Source organism: Clupea harengus, chromosome 20 (genome assembly GCF_900700415.2).
Source record: "Clupea harengus chromosome 20, Ch_v2.0.2, whole genome shotgun sequence".
Taxonomy (NCBI): domain Eukaryota; kingdom Metazoa; phylum Chordata; class Actinopteri; order Clupeiformes; family Clupeidae; genus Clupea; species Clupea harengus.
Window position 1 is genome coordinate 7238865 of NC_045171.1, and position 24555 is coordinate 7263419.

General features: G+C 43.6%; 2 protein-coding genes across 2 annotated transcripts; one reads left to right on the plus strand and one right to left on the minus strand.

The window, feature by feature from the left end:
* The first annotated feature begins 682 nt into the window (after nucleotides 1–682).
* drd1a (dopamine receptor D1a) lies at nucleotides 683–3966 on the plus strand. Its single transcript, XM_031557959.1, has 2 exons — nucleotides 683–1269; nucleotides 1757–3966. Exon 2 carries the CDS (start codon nucleotides 1810–1812, stop codon nucleotides 2938–2940), a length of 1131 nt encoding a protein of 376 aa, XP_031413819.1. The 5' UTR covers nucleotides 683–1269; nucleotides 1757–1809; the 3' UTR covers nucleotides 2941–3966.
* Nucleotides 3967–17835: 13869 nt separating this feature from the next.
* On the minus strand, nucleotides 17836–19368 carry LOC105902809 (homeobox protein MSX-2). The gene is made up of 2 exons (XM_031587466.2): nucleotides 18904–19368; nucleotides 17836–18541 (listed from the first exon to the last, which is right to left on the minus strand). The coding sequence occupies exons 1-2, from the start codon at nucleotides 19232–19234 to the stop codon at nucleotides 18114–18116; spliced, it is 759 nt and encodes a 252-aa protein (XP_031443326.1). The 5' UTR covers nucleotides 19235–19368; the 3' UTR covers nucleotides 17836–18113.
* Nucleotides 19369–24555: the final 5187 nt, after the last annotated feature.

Genomic DNA, 24555 nt, shown 5'->3' on the forward strand with positions numbered 1-24555 from the left:
ATTACAACTTCAAAGTGTCCAAATATGTGGATACAACATAACGGACATCTGAGGCTTGAACTACGAACATTTCATTAAGCTGAGTTCTGATGTTAGTTCAGTTAGTTAGTCTCAATGTCAGGCAGCAGCAATATAAATATTGGTAGGCATAGAAGGATCAATGGTAGGAGGAGTTAGCTATTAGGTCAGCCGGTCGTAGTGTGAAGGTGGTGTGCAGCTCCTTGGGTAGTTGTAAGTTGAAGTGATCTATATACTTGCAAGCTTATGAACTATTATGATTAAACTATTACATTACACTCGTCTGAAAAGATTATGACGAAACGAAGCTGTAATTCTGAAGCACGAAGCATAAACGTCGCTCAAAACATTGTGTCCATGAGATCTGCATAGAGGAGTCACTATCAGCTTTACGCAACACTGCCTTTAATATCCGCCGTAGCCATTAGATGGCCCCACTCTCAAAAAGAGCCTAATAACTTTGAACCAACACCAACTGAATAGGATACACGATGCAGTTGCTACCTATAAATGGATAAAATGCATTCAGCGATCCATTCTATTCTAATATATCTAATATTTACATATAACTCACTCTCATCCACGATTTCAGAGCATTAAATTCGTCCATTCATAGTCACACAATCTAACTGACGTCAGATAATCAGTGATTCATACTTGGCAGGGTCTTTAAGGATGGGGGCACACTCGGTCTTGTCTTGTACTTCACCTAATTGTAGGCTACATGTAACCACTGAGTGCTGACAATAATGTAGGCTACCCAAAACTAAGGGAGGAGTTTATCTGAGACCACTATAGTAAGTTAATGTTTGTGCCGAGGTAAGCGACAGACATCAGTTCACGCCTGTAGAAGTGCCGCACACTTTGGGACTCGTCTGGGGCAAAGTGAAACGGTGTCGTCCGTCTCAAGAGTACGTTGGAGGAACAAGGTACATATAATCCCTGCAACAGTTCGTTCAACTCCAAAATGCTCTGCGCATCACGGAGTCATTACGCACGTACTTGTCAACTTCCCACCGCTTTCGCCGCTCTCAAATAGATGCTCACACTGGGAGGCGAGTACATGGCTTTGATTCAATCATTATTCCCTTTAGATATTTCAACTGAGCGGACTTGAAACGCCTCATCCCGATGTATCCAAACGGACGAAAGTAAACATTCTCCTGAAAAATGCTTTTCAACAGAGGACACCCTGGAAATCTCTCTTGCGCTGTTCGAGAATGAAATTACATCTTCGATTATGTAGGAGGGGTGAGTATATGAATAGACCAAAGATAATTCTGTTTATTTATAATGTGCAATAATAAATGTAATACCAAGCACCAGGAATGACCATATCGTGTTGTCTAACAGTCTATATACATATGACATTTACAGTCTATATACATATGACAAGTAAAACTTCGCAGACGAGTACAAATGGCGGCATAAAACCATTTAATCATTTCAATGTGATTCAAATGATATTTTATTAGTTTATTAATTGGACTGAGGGTGTGACAACGTGAGGGACCATGTTCTACCCGTGCTTAGTAAATACAAGACATTACACTTGAAACAAGGTTTCTGTAATCATTGAGTAATATAATTAAATAATATTAATAATATTCTTAATGGCTAATTAATTAAACAGTAAAATACTGTATAAGAGAGAATATGATCCTGAGCATTTCCCTTTGACAGGACAGAACATGTCCCTGAGAAAAAACAACTGTTTCTTCCTGTTGTCATTTTTCAGTGGAAGTCTGCTTCTCACAATGAGCTGATATCTGTCCCCACAAGTGTTAGACGATGGATGCGAACCTGACGACTGTGGTCGACAGCGGGTATCTGGAGAGCGACCCCTCCACGCGTGTCCTGACTGGATGCTTCCTTTCTCTGCTCATCCTGTCCACGCTACTGGGAAACACCCTGGTATGTGCTGCCGTCACCAAATTCCGACACCTTCGCTCCAAAGTCACCAACTTCTTCGTCATTTCGCTGGCCGTGTCGGACCTGCTGGTGGCCGTGCTGGTGATGCCCTGGAAGGCGGTGACGGAGATCACCGGCTTCTGGCCGTTCGGTGCCTTCTGCGATGTGTGGGTAGCGTTTGACATCATGTGCTCCACGGCGTCCATCTTGAACCTGTGCGTCATCAGTGTGGACCGCTACTGGGCCATCTCCAGCCCGTTCCGCTACGAGAGGAAGATGACCCCCCGGGTGGCCTTCATCATGATCAGTGCGGCCTGGACGCTGTCCGTCCTCATCTCCTTCATCCCCGTACAGCTGAACTGGCACAAGGCGGCTCAGCATCATCATCTTCAGCAGCAGTCCCCCTCAAGCACCTCGGCGGCAGTGGCCAACGCTTCTCTCGGGACGGTGAACTGTGACTCGAGCCTCAACCGGACGTACGCCATCTCGTCCTCGCTCGTCAGCTTCTACATCCCTGTCGCCGTCATGATCGTCACGTACACTCAGATCTACCGCATCGCCCAAAAGCAGATTCGCCGCATCTCTGCACTGGAGCGCGCGGCAGAGAGCGCCAAGAACCGCCACAACAGCATGGGCGGAAGCTCCACGGACGAGTCTGAGAGCTCCTTCAAGCTCTCGTTCAAGCGTGAGACCAAAGTCCTGAAAACCCTCTCCATCATCATGGGGGTGTTTGTGTGCTGCTGGCTGCCCTTCTTTGTCCTGAACTGCATGGTGCCCTTCTGCAAGCGCGGAGAGGACGGTGGAGGCGACGGCGGACAGGCGGACTTCCCCTGCATCAGCCCGACCACCTTCGACATCTTTGTCTGGTTCGGCTGGGCCAATTCGTCGCTCAACCCCATCATCTACGCCTTCAATGCAGACTTCCGCAAAGCATTCGCCATCCTCCTGGGGTGCCAGAGGTTCTGCCCTGGGAACGGAGGTGTGGAGACTGCCAGCCTGAATAAAACTTGAAGGGCCACCTGCTATCCACGCCACCACCACCATCACCACAACAACAATAACAACAACAACAACAACAACCCCAGCCCCCCTCTCCCCCTGCCTGATCACCCTCTCGCCCACCCTGCACACTCAAGGGGACAGAGGACATTTACAATGAGCGTAACATGACCCAGATTCAGGCCAAGCCATGTTCAGGCTAGCCACGTTCAAGCCAGCAGTTGTAAGTAGGGGGAAAAAAGTCAGATTTCGGAATACCATTCCAAGAAGAGGAGGAAAAACAAACAACTCCTGGCAGCCCTTGGCGACTTGGATCATGTTGCTGATGGTACTTTGCAGAGGATAATCCCTTGAATCGGAGACAAGTATCACATCCTCTGCAGGCTCTGAGGTCTGACAAGCATAGCAAGCAGAAGGCCTGGTATGACCAGAGCCACAGACTACAAACAAGACAGACAGTCCATCCATGACCTCGGCTATTTTTGTGTGTTCAGCTTTTATATAAATACTTCATACTTCACAGAGAACCTTAATGTGGCTGTTTCATTTCTGTAGAATGTTCTTTACAGCAGGCACTTCTTAGCATACATGAAAAATCATCTTCTAAATCTGTGGTTTGGGATGTGTGCATCCCCATTGGATCATAAAGCCTTGTCGTTGGCCATTGCCAAACATCATGTTAACATGCAAGTCGTAGCTTTGTCATCATGCAGATCATGTCCATTCCCCTTGATTGCGGTCATTTGGCATGCAATGAAGTGAACTGAAACGAATAGAGGCAATTTCTCATTCCATGCATTTCTAAAATACCACAATTTGAGCAATGAAGGGGGTATGGGTGAGGGTGGGGGTGGGGGGGGTCTAATTAAACTGCCCCAGATTAACCTTTCATTGGATATTTTGTCCCAAGTTGACTATGTTCTCTGCCTTATTCATGAGCTGCTTGTCTCCCATTACTACATTCATGGGAACCATTTTCTTTTTTTCCAAAACAAGCAGCCAGGTGGTCTGTTATTCCACAGGCTATATTGCGATTGCCCCCCCACACACACACACACACACACACACACACACCACCACCAGCACTGCTGTCTTTGTATTGCTCTCTGGGGTCCATGCCATCATCTTTATCCAACACTTTAGGTGGCAAAACATCCAGCACCATTAAACAGATGGCCAGCGCATAAGCAGCTGGAGCGGGGAGATAGGGAGTGAAATAGTACCTTTGATATTTGTGTGTAGGAGGATCTGTTGATGGCATAGTTATCATTCAGGTTTTGATGATCATTGCATATGGGTAACAGATTGTAAATGTAATGGAGTATTTTTTTTTCAACCCTTTTGTGTCATTGGCGAACAAGACCTTGTCATTGGTGGGGTATATTGAATGATGCTTCTTTTTAAATGATTTAAATTGTACAATATTGAAATGTATGTACGTCAGTGGTCAGAGTTGTACTGTAGAAACACTAAATGTGGTGCAAATGTTCAAGTGAGAGTAGTGGTGTCTAGTGCTGCTGCTTCCCAGGAGGATTTTCTCACAGACAAATCAAACAAATGGGCAGTAATCAAGGATCTTGTGTGCAGTTGAGTCTAACTATCAAATAACTATCAAACCGACAGAGATACCTTATTAGATTGACTCTTACTTTCTGTGGACGAATGTGTCTATAAGCTTCTGCTGAATAAATGAGTGTGTGAGTGTGCTTGTTTGTGTGTGTGTTTTTTCCCCCAGTAGTCTTCATGTTCCCAGGCCGACAGAAAAGATTAATGGCGAACATTTCCATTCTGACAGTGGCACAGATCTCGTCTCCAGCATGTCGACTCCACAAATTTAGCCTCGGATAGCTGGGCCATTTCCTGTCATCTTCCCAGTGCTTTCATCCACTTTACCCACACCCCTAAAGTGCTTTAAACCTAACTGTGTGGAGAAAAAAAAACGGCAGGGGAAAATATGTACACTGTTTAGCTTCCCTGAAGCCCCCCCCCCACACACACACACTCCCTTTTTTGATGCAGAGGCAAGAGATAACAGGAGCGGTGGATTTGAAAGAGCTGTTGAATGCCTGGGCGGACATCTGGGGCTCGGTGAATTTAGCGTCTCCTCAGTGGGTCTGCGCTGAAGGGACGGCCTGGGGCATCTCGGGTCGAGTGCCAGGAGTCTGCTGAATGGAGTATGCAGCAGGGCATGGCAGGACTTTCACCGAGCACAAAGCAACAACTCTTGTCTTGTTTTTCTTTACGTATATTTATTTTTATTGGTGTTGAAATAATGTTGTAGGGAGATGGATCCAGTAACAAAAAAAATCAGAGTATTCAGAAGTCGTGGAAGTAAAATCTATACTATGTGCCAGAAAGAATCAATCACCGCTCGTTCCTGGAGAGCTGTTTTTTTTTACCAAGACGTTGAGGACTTGAAGCCCTGTGGAAATCATTTCCTCAAATTAGACTTGCATAACCAGTCACTGCAAAGACAGCTTGGAGCCAAACATCACACCATAGGCTCTCATGACTAATGTTAAACTTTGCTGAGCACTTTTTTTTATAAACAGGTGTGTGTCAGGCAAAATATCTTGGCAAAACAAAACATGCATTTTGGAAAAGGCTATTGTTAGGCTCTGTGTCAAATTACCCAGGTACTCTGTGACCTTGTTTATCTGCCATATCTGTGCCAGATGTGGGCCTAATCTGGACCCGATCTGTGATGGAAGAGCACAGGAAGTCTTAAGCTTAATTGTCACATTAAATATTTATAATTCATAAACAACTGTTATGGTGATAGCACTAGTGCTAATGCATTTGTAATGGCTCCCATGAAATTGCCATGGCAGTTTGATTATTTAAATGACCGGGTAATTTGCGTCGGTGAATGACCGGGTAGTGTCTTCACTGACGCAAGCGTGCGAGAGTCTTAACGCATATTGACTGATATAGATGTGATATATATCACAGGCTCGTATTGATACTGCTGCTCCTTATTCTTCTAGCTGGCCTGAGACGCTCCTAGTCTTTTAGCACCCCTCTCCATGACTGCCAATAGTATTGGCGAGGGCCATTTAAACATCCCAGCGGTTGTCTGTGTCAGACATTTTCCCCCTTGTCTTTCTCTTCTTGTCTTCCTCCTTGTGACAACAATTGGCAAATGCAACAGCAAGGCATCATCCGTCCTCTCCTTGTCATCCCATGGAGACACTGTAAATCTACACGCCGTGAGGGGGTGTGTGGGCAATAACACCAACTTCCTGCTAAGAAGAACCACAGTGGCCCTCAGACAAATTTCCTGGCTAATCCACACTAATCCTAGCGGCCCCCTCCTATTCACGTGTCAGACCCAACTGCTCTTTGCTCCTCTCATAACCGCCAAGGAGGCCTTCAGAGGGATTTTAAAAAATCCCTTTTGGGGAAAAAAATAAAAACGTCATTATTCACAAGCTGCTCGGAGACACGATAAAACAACAAAATGACATGCATGCAACTGAGAGGACTGTCACACACACACACACACACACACACACACACACACAGAGGGAGAAAAAAAGGGAGAGGGAGAGAGGGGCTGGCTGACTACTAAACACTACTTGACACTTGTTAGCACAGTCAATTGATTGGGCCGCAAACACGTTTTTGTGTAATCTTTGAAGATCACGCCGTAAATAATGCGCCTTGTCATAAACATTCTGCCAAACATGAAGGAGCAGCCCTCCTGCTTCTTGTTATACATCATCAACGCAAAGCACAGTCATTCCAATAATTAAATCTCATCTGGCATATTCTGCGTTGTATGCGTTGCTTTTGTGATAACCCCCCCCCCCCCCACACACACACACACACTTGTGTACAGCATGGGGGAGGTTGAGTGGCAAGAATAAGCGTGGGGAGACTTAAGTAGGGTGCTGATGGATGGCCCCTTTCAAAAGCAGTAATCCTCCACTCACTGAAGGACGGCGCTTGCGGAGGCAGTGTCAGGTCCGAATGGTAGGCATGCTAATGTTGCGCCCTTTGGGCTTGTCTCTGAAGTGGTGGCTGTCCAATCTGACCGATCTCATCACGTCAGTGTCTCTCACAGACAGATGCCCTCTATCAACAGAGGAAGGGAAAAAGAGAGAAAAAAAAAGAAAAGAAAAGCGGGCCGTCTTTGTGGGGGGGGGGGGGGGGATGAGGAAGAGAGAGTGAGAGATGGAGAACGACGTTTTTATGATTAAGGGGAGTTGGGTTAAAGTATGAGATGTTTTGTGATGTAATCCCTGTGATGTCATCCTTGCCAAAGAGGTGACAGATGAAAATCACTGTAGGGTTTTCACCTCTGTAGGATCCACCGATGATTTCCTTGAAATAAATTCCGATCGAGCTGCCAAGTCCTTTTCCGCGTTTGTGTCGCTCCAAGCAAAGGGGCGTGGCTTGGACGGATGCTTGCCGCCGCAGTGACATTCAGCGCTGCAAACGAAGCGCGTTGAACGCGCCCCGAAGGACTCGTGAGAGAACCATGACTCAGACACACACACCTGGGTTCCAGCCTCACATGCATCATCAGACACACTCTCGTCACTGAGGCAGTGATGGACCGAATACCCCCTGACATGTATCGGCTCACCCGTGAGGGGGCAAGCCAGAGCCGCGGGGGGATTCAAGAGTGACCACGCAACATCTGGATCTCCTCTGCTCTCAGAGATCATGTTAAGAAGACCTTTCAAGAGTTACCATGCAGCAGCTGGATTTCCTCACCTCTCAGAGATGGTGTCCAGAAGACCTGTCAAGCTTGCCATAGAATGGCTTATAAGACACAGTTCATCCCTAAAAAAGACCAGATTTTCCAGCTGTTATTATCCAGTGTTAGTGGAGGTTTTTAAGGGTGAGTTATCACAGATGTGCATAAGTACACAATGAAGTTTTATGCCCCTGCTCCGTCCTTCGAGCGAAGCGATCCAATTGTCTTGTGATCACAGACACAAGCTGTGCAAACATAATTGCATCGGAGAACCCACAGGCTTCTAAATGAAATAATACGTCATTATGCAATGTAGCTGATGTCAAAAGTATCAACAAAATCAGTAATAATAATAATAATTTAAAAAACACATGAGTGGGAGCTGAAAGCTACTTTTAGTGAGTCTGGGAAAGGAAAGAAAGGCCTGTGTTAGACTCCTCTGGAGGGCTTCATCTTGGGAAACCAGGCCACTCTGTGGCACTCTGTAAATACCACGCAAGACTAAACAAAACCCCTGAGAACTAGGGGAAGGGGGAGGGGCGATGAACCTGTCACTGTTCAAGTACAATGATTCTGCACTATGCCGTATGCCAAGTCTTCCGATATTTTGGCCTCGATGTTAACTTTATATCGTGCGTATCATCTAAATAATTGCCAACACCTGCAATTATGAACTGGCAAGACAGAGGAAGGTCAGAAGGATTTGTTTGGTGCATAAATTTGGAGCATGAAATTGTGTGCACCTCAGATTGTGCTAATCTTAATACATTTTTTCAAATGAACAGGACAGTGTTAGTACAATAATGATGTAATGTAGTATATATTAATTTGTCTAGTAGCATATATCAATGCATTATATACCTATATAATATCAATATACTGCATTAATGTACCTGGAGGTTTACAGTACCAGTCAGATATAACTGCCTAAGAACTAGATATCCAGTTTGTATTAGACTTCACACAGAAACAATATTTGATATATACTTCATGGAAACTAAACTACATTCTGGAAACTAAACTACATTTGTGTCTTTATTAAACTACCAGAATGTAATGTGCTGTAAGAGTCGCTCTCTGATAACAAGAAACACATTTGATGCTGCGGTAAACCTACGCAGTGAACCTCTCTGACTGATATAAGTGATGTAATACACACACTTTCTCTGATTTGGCCTATGAACAAATCCTGAATATACTTTCAAATAAATACATATTACTTTCATGATTTTTCCTGACTGATACTGGAGAAAGTTATCTATTTTTAAACCTCTTATTCAGAATTCAAGAGTGCTGGGCACAGTTAACCCAGGCTCACTGTAAGTGTATGTCCTCCAAAGGACCCCTGCCATCGACACAACATGGAGGATGTTGATGTATGATCTACTAACTTAATAATTACATTTCAAGCCTGAGACAGATCTGGGACATGCTTTACAACAGCAGAGCTATGTTATATGCCAAGGTTCTTGTAATGGTATGTTCAGAGGGAAATGCAATGGATTTAAAACATGCCTATCACCAACCTTGGAGTCATTAAGCATATACAGTATATCACACACACCTCCCAAATAGAATTTAGTTCCACATTGTGCATTTATCTTGTCAACAATGTGTAAGAGTGTGTTCAATTTGAGAGCATGATTTCAACATTCAACATGCATTCATGCATCTGATGTGTATCTAAATACAGTATATATGTGTGTATGAATGTTTATGTATGTGTGTGTGTGTGTGTGTGTACACATCTGCAATTGCTAATATTTGTGGAAATTCAGTACACTTTTGGTATATACAGCATATACTCTTTTGGAATATGCATTTCTGATCTTAGCATCACAGCTACGCCAAACTGGCTCTGCACCAGCTTAGCACCTGTGCTGCATTCCTAGACTGGCTTGGGTCTGTTGGATGCCCTGTAAATTAAACCTTATTAATTATGCTGTTCTGCCTTCACTTAATTAAATGCCAAGCTTCAGTGGGCTACAGTTGACAGATGCACACATGCAGAGAGAGGAAGAGAAAGAGAGAGAGAGAGAGAGAGAGAAAGATAGAGAGAGAGAGAATATAGAGATGGAGAAGGGGAGAAAATATTTCATATTTCAACAGCCACAGCAGCTTTGAGTTTCAGTCTTGTTAAACATGGCATCTGCTTTTCGCTACAGCCATCTTTACAGAAAGGCTTTCATTTCTAAGACCATAAACCATAATCAGCAGGATACGGTGTCTCATAAATCCTATTTGAAGAGATGCAGAGAGAGAGCGAGAGAGAGAGAGAGAGAGAGAGAGAGAGATGCAGACAGAGAGAGAGCGATGAATGGTTGTTCCTGCTTTAAAAACTGGATTTGACTCCACAGACAGTCCTTTTTAATTACAAACAGACTCTCCCACTGAGAACATGACAGAGCCGCTCCCACTTCGAGCCTCCCTATCAGCCGAAGACATGCCGAAATGAGACACACAAAAAGACCCAGACACTCCGTAGCTGCTGGGAGAGCCGTTTTAAAGACTGTGGTCTGCCTGTCATAGCTGCACACTACAGGCTAAAAGCCACACTGATGACTCTTTCTCTTCCCAGGCGTAGGGTGCACACAGAAAACACACTGTGAAAATGACATGTTTGTAGTTGCTTGGAAAGATAGCATTTCAGCCTGATCTGAGTCATGTGCATCAGATATATAGATAGCCACAAGTTAAGTCCAAACACACCACTGGAGCAGATGGAGTTACTTTGCTGGAAGACTCTCGACCACTCTAACCCCCTCATCCCCCCCAAGCAGTCCTCTTCTTCTTCTTCTTCTTCTTCTTCCGCTCTCTCCATCTGCCTTCGTGAAACGCATGTCCCAATCCCAAAAGTGTACACTGGCCCCGGGGCAAGAAGACAGACTCTCGACAACACTGATCCACAGAAGCTTCCACAGCCCCCGCCCCCCCCCCCCCCCCCCCCCCCCCCACCACCACCACCCATGATCGCTGGGCACATAAAAACACACGTTCACAATGTGCTGCTTCCATGCGCCCCCCCCCCTTCCAGCGAGGATACACGCCCGCCGACCTCGCTACAGCATCGTGTCCTAGGGGCTCCAGCGGCAGCGATCCCACAGAGGACACTCTCTGTCCACAGTACGAGCCCATCAACACTCTCCCCACACCTCCCCGACTCAACGCACGGCCTCAGCAACCGTGGTGTAACGTTATTTACACTCACGAATGCTTCCCTGGTGTTCTAATAGGGCACGAGGGCATTTTTGTATGCTGTTATTTTTAAGAGCAATTTTTTGTGTATTGCTTTATTTGCAAAGGCTGTGTGTGCTGGTCTCAACCTCCTGGCTACTGCGGGACCTTGCAACCTTGCACTGTGAGTGGGGGGGGGGGGGGGGGGGGGGAAGAGAGAAAACGCGGGCACATGAGAACATTTGCTGCCCTAGGGAGCGAAAAGCCACTGAAGTGCAAGCTCGTTCAGCAAAACAACGTCCACACCACTGACATCAGTGAAAAGCGAATGGAGTCTGCATTCTGAGAGGAGGACGCTGAGACGTCGCTAACATTCTCAGACGAGACAGAAATAGCTATGAGGAGGGAGAAGAGTGTGTGTGTGTGTGTGTGTGTGTGTGTGTGTGTGTGTTGAAAGGATACATTATGAACATTGTCCGAACTGCATTCTTTAAGATTCTTCTCTTTTCTTTTTTTGGATGTGTGTGTGTGTGTGTGTTTGTTTAGTCATTTTTTCCTCTCTGTGACTCATTCAGCTGTGGCTAAATCAACAAGTGAACGAGAAATCATACAGATTTCTCTGGTGTCGTCTTTTTGTATTTAAATCAAGTTTTCAATGAAAAAATGGTACATGCATGAAAGTGAAAGTCTCAAAGTCACCAAAGTGATTCTAGTAATTTCTACATTTCTTCACTACTTTGTGGAAACTGCTATGCTGTTAGTTTTCTAGGTTTGACAGTCATAACTAACTAAGAATCCTTTGACTAAAAACTGAAGTGGCAACAGCACCAACTGCCACCATAAACAGGCACTCATCTTTCACAGTTTCATTCCTCTTGCACAGAAGCACCGGCTTTTAAATAGGTCACGAAATCGATACCACACACAAGACACAAAATAGCCATTTGTTATTCTTTATTACTGAGGCTGAAAGGTGTTTTCCAATAAGACAATGCACGAGGGCAGCATCTTTAGAGGTCATGACCTAGACACAGCTGAAATGGAACACTTTGAGAACAATGTCACACACATAGTAATGTGTAGTTACACCAACCGAAGCCTGTGGGTAAAATACTATATGGCCTGCATTATAGCTCAAGCAGTAAAAGCGAGAGCCTATTCTTACACAGATTGCAGTTTTATATTTTAGTCATTGAACAGGCCTGGGTGTTATCGCCTTGCTCTAGTTGAGCTCCAGGAACACAAATATATACAGATATATTTGTGTCAAAGCAATCATGGTCTCAAAGTCTGATTATTTATTTATATATATTATGAAACAGAGGTATAATTGCAGTTATATACTTGAGATTGTGAGGGTATCATTGCTTAAGTATCCCTTATGGTTTAGGGGAGCTGTGCTACAGATGGTAGACCATTGTGAATGCATTAGATTGCAGTACACAAAAACTGTTATAGTTGCAGTGCTTGATCATAATCCATTACACACATTCCACTAGCGGTATGTCAAGTGTGTGTGTGCCAATGAGCTACTTTGTTTCAGGAACACATAAGAATTGGTGTACTTGAATGGCTGTTGAGCTCAAATATCAACAACCTCTTGCCAGGATTGAGGACTGCACCTTCACATCCAGGAAGTGCAATTCCTGGAATACTCACATAAAATGAGTTGAGGTGGTCTGGAGGACGATTTCACAACACAAAGACCTGCACAAGCACGTGAATGTTACACTGGAAATTCAGAAATTCTGAATGTTAAGGGAGCATACTGTTGACTTAATGTGAGAAGAATGTTTGTGTAATTCAAATTTCTAAAAAGGCCCGGGAGAACAATGAGGGTCTGTGTGGCACATCTTGCATTTGGATTTAGATAATTTAATTTTCTCTTGCAATTATAGATGGAACATTAAGGCAATAAGGAAAAACTAACGAACTAACTAACTGTTGTCTCTACCAATAGCAAATAACATCTGGTGGGCCCTGAGAGACCCTTTGTCATTGGATGCTGTTCACTCCGATTTAGAACATGTTACCCTGACAGGTCTGTTGCTTGTTGGTCCTGTACCTCAGGAGGACCTGCTTGGAAAAGGTGCTAACAGTGCCGAGGTCACAGGTTTTATTCCCAGAAAACAAAAAAAAAACTGCTCTAATGAATACCTTAGCTGCACTGTAAGCTGCTTTGGATAAAAGCCTCTGCTAACTGGATAAACATATTTAATATGTTTTGTCAGGTCCCCACCACAGGTGACAATGCCGAGGGGGGAAAAACATCCTTTAGGCCCCGACACAGATAACACTGGCATGAATTTGTGGCCCCTTTACCTTCAAGCCTGAAAGAGAGAGAGAGAGAGAGAGAGTGCGATCCTCTTCCGTGGGAGGACTGTAGGTGTAAGTGTGATCCCCTTGTGCTTCGGGCAGGGAGTGTAACACTACTGGGTGCCCTTCATGATGTTCTACTACGAAGCGCACCTGTTCCAACGCTTTGAAGATAAGATGAAGGGAGTTTCCATAATGACAGCTCCGAGAACAAAAACAGAGTACAACAAAACAAAAAGGACAAAAAACATTCTTTTTTTCGGGAGAATGCAGTCTTGTTCCTCCCTTGTTTCATGTTCTCTGTCATACTATTACGATATGGTGAGAGTCCTCCAGTGTATTTGCGCTCTTTCAACATCTTGCTCACAGACCTCTTTGAGCCGACCAAGTAGCACTTAACGGAGGTTAGCTGTCACACTGATAGCTACTTCTATGGACTACTTTCAGTAACTTTGATAAGGTGGATAAAGTGAAGTGCTTTTAATTAAAAAGTGGTCTGAATACATTCACAATGCATTGGCGACTGTGTACACCAACACAATCACTGATAGCAATCACTGTCCCACTGTCCTGATTTATTCAGAAAAAACTTTGTTGTGGCTAGGGACATACCGGGATATTTCCTTTTATTCTCTCTGTGACACATTCACGCGGTTTTCAGGTTTACTCTCCGTATCTCCGTTCAGGGTAAACAAGGAACGACATAGTCATAAAATTCCATGTTTCAAGGTTTTGCCCCAAATTCAGTCACTCATGAGCCCCCGGGTATCATGTCGATGTTATCTCTACCTCTCGCAGGCTCCGGGGCTGAGAAAAACAAGATCCGAGCCGGAGGGGAGCCTCCCTTTTTGCAGAGGCTTAGCCGCCGCACGCTCCAATAGTCACCCAGATGACACCAGCTATGTTGGCAGGTGTGCACAGCCACAACAACAGCATCACTGGCTCTCTTCTCTCTCTCTCTCCTGCACTGCCACCCCCCCTTCTTCCCCCATCAAAGCCATTGTGGGGTTTGTCAATCACTTGTGCACAGCTCTCCGAGCAATTATTATGGTCCATTCCCCCCCTTCCACACTTCCTGCAGTCAGATAACACTCAGCGTAGGTATACATACACGTATACACCAACCCAAACACATGTACCTACAAAAGCATAGATACACACACACGCACAGACACACACACACACAGACACACACACACACACACACACACACACACACACACACACACACACACACACACACACACACACACACACACACACACACACACACACACACACACATTAGCCTCTGATTGTAAGCATATCTGAAGATTTGGAATGTGCATATAGGCCTCAGAAGGAGTTATGTAAAAGCATTTGAGGAACACTGACAATGTAAATTGTAAGTACGTCTTACTCCTTATGTAAACTACTTTTCCTCTGTGTTAAGGGCCAAGGGCCTACAGGATATAAATGCTGTAAAACCAAAAGATCTTAAAGACACAAAGCACCTAGTTTAAAGATTTGTTTGTATTTTTTCTCTCCCTTGTGCTTGAGCCTTCATGTATCAAGAAACTGCTCGTGTTGAAGTAATTTCCTGGGTGACCTGCATTAGAGAAATGTGCATCAATCATAGTAACTCTAAATGGCATCTTCTTAGCTGGATCTAAATATTTCCACTTGCCTCCACTGGTTTACTCACCCGTCTGTGCTGTCAGAGATGATTAAGCCTTCCTCCTCTCCAGATTGCTGACTCCTAACTTTAGGGTGACATTCTCTTTAAATAAGCAGATTGCTCCACCTAGTGGAGAAATATGAAACTGCAAGTCATGGTGCGAGATGACAGAGAGCCCTTGAAGTTTCTACACTGTAGAAGAGCTATCCAATAAAGTCATTGTGGCTTGTGTGTATTTGTTGTTGTATGTGTGTGATCATGTGTGTGTGTGTGTGTGTGTGTGTGTGTGTGTGTGTGTGTGTGTGTGTGTGTGTACTTTACTTTTGCATGCATAGTATGTGTCACAACTTCGGACATGGGGGGTGGGCATGCTAGCAAGGAGGCTAAAACCCATGGGTCGCTAGCACGCCAAGGTGTCGAGGAGTGAGGTTTACTCACTACACAACACTATATCCACCGGCTACCATTACACTTGCCCCCCTAAACCTCACTCCCATTATGGGTCTACGGAACCAAGGTAACCTGTATTGTATAGACAAGCACAGTCCTGTGGCGGACTCAATCTCACAACCTCGGACATGGGAAGCGGGCATTCTAGCAAGAGGGCTAAAACCCCATGGATCGCTAGCAGGTCTCTTAAGGTATCTGGGAGTCAGGTTTACTCACTGTACTCACAGACTGCCGTTACATGTGCACACGTGTGCATGTGTGTGTGTCTAATCTGGATTACTGGAACAAATCATATCACTTTTCCAGACCTCCCCGGTTAGCCGCACTTAAACGCATTACTTCTCACTGCATATAAAAGCCTTTCGCCATGAAAAGGGGTCTCCTGCGGGGTTTAGACCAAAGGAGCAAAAAAAACAAAACAAAAAAAAAACTCATCTTGAGCTAGGAGGCTATTTCAAATCTCCAAAGGATTTGCTATCGCGCTAATGCCCGGGCCTGTTTTCAAAACAAAGGCCATGGAAATGGGCTGTGAAATAATCGCTAATTGTAACAAGCGTTCCATGGGACGCGGAGCCGGGTAGACTGGGCCAGCTACAGACACAGCTAAGTGAGTAAAAGAAGGTGAACCCAGTCATATAATGCGCTGTGCTCCTTATCACCAAGTCCCGTGTACACATTCACATACACACACACACACACACACATACAATTTCATAGTGGTAGAGTTAAAATTGGATGCTAAGGACAATTAAGCAGAGTTTGGGTTGACGTGGAGCCTGGCATTTTGAGAAGTTACAGAGCACTCGGCGTCTGTTAACACTCTGAAGAAGTCCTAGAGGCCAAAGCCTTATATTATCATTACTTTGTGTTGTTTTTTCTGTTAATGATCAAGAACTTATTCAAAGGCCTGTTTTGTGAAAAACCAGAATGGTTCCTCAATGACACTGCACGACTAGAAAAAAAAGGAGTTCTTACAGGAACTGTAGCAAGTATGTTGTGTGGGGGTTTAGGTCTTAAAAGTATGATTACACACCCTGGGGATTAGAACTTTTTAATGGGTGCCTATTTCATCCAGAAAGACCATAAATCTATTGTAAATCATTTACCATTGAAGGTGGATTTAGACCGCTTCGGAAAATTAACAGGTAATGACATTCTTCAGGTCAAGCACATGGTGGAGATTAGGCTAGGCCACTCGGTGAAAGCCCCACCAGCCAGCACGTCACGTAATGACATCGTTTAATTAATTTCTCTAAGACCACCAGCATGAAAAGGAAAGCTGCCCAGGTCAAACTGAACATTTACAAAGATTAGCTGCTTGACTGCCTGAGGCCGGCTTTCTCGCTGGCTCAATTTAAAAAGAATTAAAAGGACCCTTGCACCACAAGCGAGTTGATTCCCTTATCCTAAACATTCCCTTTTATTTGGCATCCTCAAATATCACACCTTATCAAACTAGGCCAGCCCGCACAGTAAAGATATTTGAACAAGTACACGGCTGATCACAGACTTAATTATACTTTTCAGAGTTGTTTTTTTGTGTAATACTCACTAACAATGACTTGTTTCACTAACCTTGGTGACAATTGTTGGTTGGCATGTTAAACAGTATGCAACAATTTGCCACTTTATGAGGTATATTTTATGGGCAACTAGTTTTACTATCATCATCAATTTCTTTTTTATGTGTGGTCATGTGAAGTACAGCTTAACACACCTGTAGTTCCCGCTAGCTGCCCAGGATATGCCCTATGTAGTTCTGTGGTCCGGGATAGACCACCCCTCATAAATTCTCAAAAGACACTGGTTAGTATGCTTACACGCTTTTTATCAGTGCAAGCTGTGCTGTTGTTGGTGTTTTTGCATGCTTTTCACGTAGTTAGCTCGCTGGTTTTACACCAAAACTCCATACTAGTGCTTTAACAACGACACTGAAGTCACACTTTTTTGTCCTTGAATTGCCACATCTACAAATCAAAACAAGAAGTGCTTTAATTGTGTTTGGCAAATATCATCAACGGTCTCCTCAAGTGTATTCATGGTGTCAACAAATATTTCACTATGTTGATACCATGTATACACTTTTAATATTGCTTTTGGGCCTTTGCACCAAAACAGAGAACCACAATCTTTGGTTTTAAATTGAATAAATTAGCCAGTACAGAACGGCTTTGTAAGTCAAGAGAACATTTAATAAATCAGCACATGGTTGGCCATTCATTTACATACATTTAATATAAACTCAATATAGCATTAATCTTATAGTACAACTCCTCTATATAAATATGTTTGATAGTACTGAAAGGACAACAGCATACTCAACATACAAGAGAAATAAAACTCTAATACAGGCCCTTTCAAAGGACATCAAAAATAGTTTTCCATTAATTGTTTTCTTTTAGTATATCTGCAACAGCCTGTCTAGAGTGCAACCTTGCAATAATAATTATAACACATTTCTGACATCCTATATTTTCTCATTAAGGCAACCGAGCTTTCTTTTTCATAGCCACAAATCTTTGGATTTTATGTTATTCAGAAAATGTCTATTTAATTTTACTGACATGCTGAATACTTAGGAGAAAAATAATACATTTCTACCGCATTGTTCAGTGATGTCAAATTATGACGACTATTTTTCCTTTTTTTTCCTCATTGTCAAAAATGTGTCAGAACATAACCAGTCTACAAAAATATACACTATAAGCAGGATTAACTATCACAATCCTGCCACAAAGCGCTGGTGTTAGTTGTGTAGGCTGCCACTGTAAGGTGCATTGTTGTTGCATATATGCAGTCTATCTGCAAACAGCCTTTAGAGGAAGGGAGTGATTAAGTCTCTGTCGACTCGTCATGAAAATATCTCTTGAGGTGTTGGGGGACTCAGGACAGATGGTAGATACTGTATCCCATTGGGCTTCCATAGAGTCCCATGGGGGGCAAGGGAAGCATGTGTCGACGGAACGGGTACGTCTGTCCGTAGAGGGAGCCGGAGGCCTGGAACTGAGACGCGAGAGGGAACGGCAGAGTCAGGCTTGGGTGCAGCACGGGCTTGGAGGCCATTTTGAGCTTCTCCAGCTCGGCCTCCTGCAATCTCTTGGCTTTGGCCCGCCGGTTCTGGAACCAGATCTTCACCTGGGTCTCGGTCAGGCTGAGCGAGCTGGAGAACTCGGCCCGCTCAGCGATGGACAGGTACTGCTTCTGCCGGAACTTCCTCTCCAGGGCCAGCAGCTGCGAGGTGGTGAAGGGGGTGCGTGGCTTGCGGTTTGTTTTGTGCTTTCGCAGCGGGCATGTGGCAGAGCTCAGCTGTCCTGTGACAGAACATTAAATAAAGTCACATATCTGGTGCATTTGTAAAATATTACATTTAACACCCCTTGCATTAATGTTTCTTCAACAAACTCTCTATGCAAATCTTGTACTGAATATGTTTGGTTTGAAAAGCTGTATTCTATTGTGTAAGTATTGTACTGAATGTGTTTGATTTGAAAAGCTGTATTTTCTTTTTCCATATTTACAGAATTATAGATATAACGTTTATAATGCTATAATGTTAGATAGGATGCTTATGGCTGAATTATATGTATTACATTATATATCTATCTAGACAGATTTTCCCTAAAATGTAAATATGAGCACAGAATTGTCGAGTTAAACTATATAGGTAACTTACTAGGAGGTGATGATAATCTGGATCTTGTGGCCCAAGATGGGCTGTCGTCTTGGTCAGATGTTTCAGACTTCACGGGCGAAGACGGGATAAAATGCTTGGGGAAGTCTTCAGTACCGACTGTGTCTCTAAAAATCGCAAATGGATGGTCCCTTATCGTTAAACACTGCATCCCTTTATGTTGCGACAGGTCGCTTCGTGTTCCTCTATCTGACATCAAAGTTTCCACGCTGAAAGGTAAGCTTGACACTGATGTCTTCTGGTCCTTTGGGGATGCCCGTGAGGTAGCTTCTTCGTCTGAGGAAAACGTCTCTCTTAAGTTGCCGGCATCCATGTCTCTTGTTTTTTTTCTCACCAGCACGCAAATCTACAACGACTGTCTTTCGAACATTGAACTTGAAAGCAAAAAGGCACGTAGGTGAAGGCTATTCTGAAGACAAGTCTTGCCTCCTCTCTGTGAACTGGAACTCTAACATGGGAAATCGTTTTGAGGTATACAAACTCTCAGCCAATCGCTGCTCAGTCGAAAATAGTTGAAGAGGAGGCCGTCTCATTGGCTTTGAGTCTAGGGCCACGGGTGAGGCGGGATGCCCTCGGGTATGTGTCCCATGTAAACACGAAGGCGGGTAATTTGTAGCTAATTGCCTGAAGAGGAGAATGTTTCTAACATCAATTTAAAAGTCTGTCTTCAATACATTTGCTGAAGGATTTTTATCGAAATAGTCACATAAGACGCTTGGAAGTCAAGCTCTGTAGCCTGCTTGTTTTTTTTCTGTCATAACAAAAACATATTTTGCATTGGAATTTAAGTTGCAGCTGGTGCCGGTGCTGTTGCTAGGAGTTACGAGCATAGATTATGAATTCAACATCTTACACTTTTGTGTTGGATAAGCCGACAAATTAAACGTGGATCTATTCAACAATCGTTACAATTGAAATAAATACATAACTTTACAAAATAAACGTGAGAAAAACTCAGCACTGATTAGTCATAGGTAGAAACAGGATCTACCTGAACAGGCCCATCCTGTCCTCCTGGAGAGCTGTGAGAGGCACTTGGGGTTGGATTAAGGTTTTGGGCTAGCATGAAAATTACTGTCATTATATTGTTATTATTAACACCTTGTAATTAGGCCTTTGGAATCCGGTTCTTTTAAGCGGGATTTAACGGTAATGACGGAAAATTGCTACCTTCCTGAGGTGTATGGCGCCCAGTCTGATTAGCGCCAGCCTATCATTTCAGAAAACTTCTGCTCAGTGGTCACGTGACCTCGTACAGTTCACGCTGAGTGGCAATTGCATATCTGAACGCATCACTCGTCAGAAATTAGCAGTTGTTTTCTGGGTCAGGTTGGTTAAAACCTTGTGGTCGTGATGTTATTGCTGCTTCAAAAATGATACGAGAGAGTCATCTCTGGAACTTGCTGTACAAATGAATGTAGAAAAATCAGCCTTCATATTCTTGAATACTGAAACCCTATTCAGCCTTTTCAGGGGCATAACACTATCAGATTAACAGCATAACTGTCACTGTTATAGAAGGGAAAAAAACAAGCTCTGACATCTGCTAAAACCATAGGTCCCCTTTTCCACTCGCACAACAGTGTCTTAGCTCGCTGTCAACAATCCAATTCTACCAGAAGGCAGCCACCGGCAACACAAGCCCAGTAGTCTCAATCATTTCAGTTAAAAGTAACACTTAAATGCCTCCGCACTGTCTATGCTGCTGCTCTCTTATTACAGGTCTGGCGGTGCAGCCAACCCTGTGATCTTGACAGGTTTAGAGCCATGTTGAGGGGCCTAGCTTATGGGTTCATTAAGCTTTATGAATCACTGTGTTCACAGCTTGACTTTTCGTGTAAATGCTTGCAAATCAATTAAGGAGCAGCTTTTTCATCCCCTTTCATGGTTTCCCACAGCAAAGGCAGTGATTTGTGGGCAAGAGTGGGGTTAAGAATCAGAAGAAATATGTTCAGCCTCTGAGGGGGTTGACAAATAAACTTTTATTGGTGTTTAATTAAGTTGATGAGAGGAGATAATTAGCTAAAAATGTAATTAAGATATGAAAACAAAGTTTATTAGACATGGCCTTGTTGGTCATGGAAAGATACCTGCATTCCATAGTGGTTGCCAGTTTTAAGAATTGCACACGCAGCAACAACCACAACTTGGGACTACTGTTGTAATGCTACTGAGGGTCTCTTTTTGCTCTCTGATTTCTTCTGATCTGTTATAATACACCACAAAGGTGATACACAATTACAGTCATGGACAAAAGTTAACAAGCGCTCTTGAAAATTTTTACTTTTTTCTTCTGAATGCAGTGATTGCATCAGAAGTGAAACTGAATGAAAGAGATTGCATCATCGTTGTGTCGGCCTTACTTTTTTAATTGACCATCACACAGTAAACACGTCATTACGCCGCATTTTGCTGTGGTTTGCCTTTTCTAAAAATCCCCCAAAAATGGGTAAAAAGTGTCATTCACGGAAGTCAAGAGGGAACAAATTGTGGTTCTTTACCAAGAAGGATAACCCGAACGAGCGATTAGTGAGAGGTTGTAGTAAGACTATCGTTCACAATGCAGTTGTGACATTTGCAGACAGAAAACAAAAGCAAAAAAAAAAAAAAACATTGTGTTTTTAAAAAGGATATCAAATGTATTTTGTCAGCACATTGTCAAATAACATATTGCATTATTTTGCCAAACATTTGATTAGGTAGCAACAGCACTATATTTTCAGCACCTGGTCCTACAGTCATGGCTTTTAACAAAACAGTATTTCCTAAAGGACGAAGAGGCAATAACCACCAGAAGTGGAAAAATAAATTAGAGAGCAGGGAGAGAGATTCAGATTGTGCCTTTGATAAATGAGAGACCAAAATGAGTTACCTGCCCAACAATTACCCGTCCTCCCTGAGTGAGTCAGGTAGTTACAGACGAAGGAGGAATGACAGTGACCCCGGGTCAGGAAGAGAAGGCTCCGCCACTGAGTGGAATATTAGAATGTCAACGGAGCCTACAATCTTGTCCCAATAAATCTTGAAGGGGAGCCATGGGGTTTGGGACAAAAGGGTAAAATGACATTTCTTTCTTTTTTTTTTTTTTTTTTTTTTTTTTTTACTACAAGCTAACTGCAGAAGGTCTGCTTGTTCAGTGTAGTGTGGTGTGGGGTTTAGTTATATGAAAATTGATTGAACATTGAACATCCAGAATGTCACACTATTCTCTTGATGTGGATAGAGTTGTGCACTGAGGAAACCACTGTGGAAATGTGACAGTTAATTATGATGAGCATAAACAAATGGACGGATATGCAGAAAATGGTGCCCAACTCAGCTTAATGCCATCACCCGTATCCAACAGCAATACTGGTGACAGTATTACTCTAACACTACAGTGCGTGATGAGTCTAATGACCTGTCTTTTTTGGTTTTCTTCTCCCATTTGGCAGTGTCAAGCAACATGTCTTATTAGCTCTGAGTTGGCACTACTTATTGTGAAAATCTCAAAGCAACAATAAACTATCAGATTTCTTTGTATCCATAGTACAATATTAAACACAATTTCTAACCACACAGTACATTAAAGTACTTAAACAAGGGTTAAAGTTCCTATGCCTTAGAACACGGAAAGAAAGCATAAGACGATGAGTCTGTGCTTGTCAGGATAGACAAAAGAAAGAGTACGGTTGAACTTTTTTTAATAAACAGAGAAATTTATGTTTTGAGAAGGATCCCCAATTGATACATTAGAGCAGGATTTCATGGCTCACAGCATGAGACCAACATACTGTGAAAGCTAAGAGATGAGCATGCATTGCTGTTATTTGTGTGTGTGCATGTGTGTGTGTGCGAGAAAGAGATTGTTGAACGGTGCTGAACCTAACTTCTACGCTATATCTCACACGAGAGCATTCACCAGTCCAACACTGAACTTTGAATAACAACTACAATGGTAACAGCACTCACTGAAATAACAGCACAAAGAGGGATGGCATGTTACTGATGGCTAATTAAAATAAATTGCCCTGATTGCATCCACTTTCCATAGGTCCTGAGGAGCTAAGTCACTTGGGACTCATTTTTTTTTTTGACTGGATTTGTTTTTCCACTGTTTCCTCCGCTGCCACATACTGTCGAATTAAACAAAGGCTCTGGGCAAAAAAACAAGGAGGAGGGACCCAAAAGTGTAAACAAAATCAGACCTCATTTCAATTTAAGGATTTGAAAATAGGAATACCGCTAAGTATATCAAAACAATTACTCTGTTTAGAGAATACTTAGGATAATGGAGTGTAATGTAAACCGTAAGGCCTCTGTGTTTATTTAAATGCACTATATGTCCTAAGATGCTTGCCCTAGAGCTCAGCGAACAGGCTTTCAGACAGAGCATAATAGGGGAATGAATGCAATTTAAGTATAATTATCTTATGGTGAGTTTCAAGCGGTCAGAGGCTGTTCCTCTAGATTTGGAACTTTTTGGAGCATGTTTACTATTTAGTTCTTTGTGCGCAGCTTGCTTTATGGTTAGTTGATGGATCTTGTTGGTGCTTCTAATTTCTAAGCACTGGCATTAATCTCACCCAGTCCACTCATAATGCATGAAACCAAACACAAACAATCCCAGAGGGGCCCTGGTTGATTAAACGTTTATAGTGCAATCACAGGCACACCGCAAAACTTCCAGTTCCGACGACATGTAGTGGACGTGGTCCGTTTTGTTTGGGAAGACTGTCTTATTTACTGTTCCTGCACCACCCTGACTAAGTCGTAAGCCATTTTGAGAGATCAGATGCTTTTGTATAGATATCCAGCATTTAAAACGTACTTTTATTTATCCCACTGGCAGTTTGAAAAATGCTTGCCATGTCTCAAACAAGGGGTTACATTTTGCAGTTGGGAATCCTTCATGTTCATAGCTGTCCAACGCCCTTGGCAACAGCCAATTTCTTCTCCCATCAGGCTACAGTGAAATGTAAGCAGACCATTTTGCGCCATTCAAATCATCAGAGACAACACATTAGATACACACAGACAACATCACTTTGAAGAGTAGATTGCACTATCGGGGGCAGCACTCCCCCTCCCCAAACAAACACTGCAACATCACTTAACCCTGTGTGCTGCTGCCAACGACAGCCAGCTTAATGACAGCTCTCATTTAACTCAGTTTCCCACATCACCCAGGAGACTTACGCAGGGAAGGCATTCCATAAACACTGTAACTGAGTGCTTGGTAACCTGACAGAGAGAAACATGGCAAGCTGCAGGTAACTGGGCATTAAGGAGAGGACGTCTAAAGTGCTGAGTGCACATGCAGCCGTGGGATCCATTTTCCTGACACAGCAGCGGCACATGAAAGCAGGCCGGCCCCTCTCTCACGGAGGGCCTGGATCCGGCGCGGTCGGCTGGCCTCTCTGCCTCTCGGCTGTGGGGGGATCGGGGCGCTGCTTATCGTGGCCTCATCGACACTTGTGAAACACATGGCGCCTCAACTGAAGTCCCGGCGCTCAGCAGCAGCTACCCTGCAGGCAGGGTGCAATTATACCTGCACTCAGAAGGAGAGGAGGGACAGCCTCCACTACAGACAGAGAGAGAGAGAGAGAGAGAGAAGGCAAGAAGGAGAGAGAGATAGAGAGAAGGAAAGAAGGA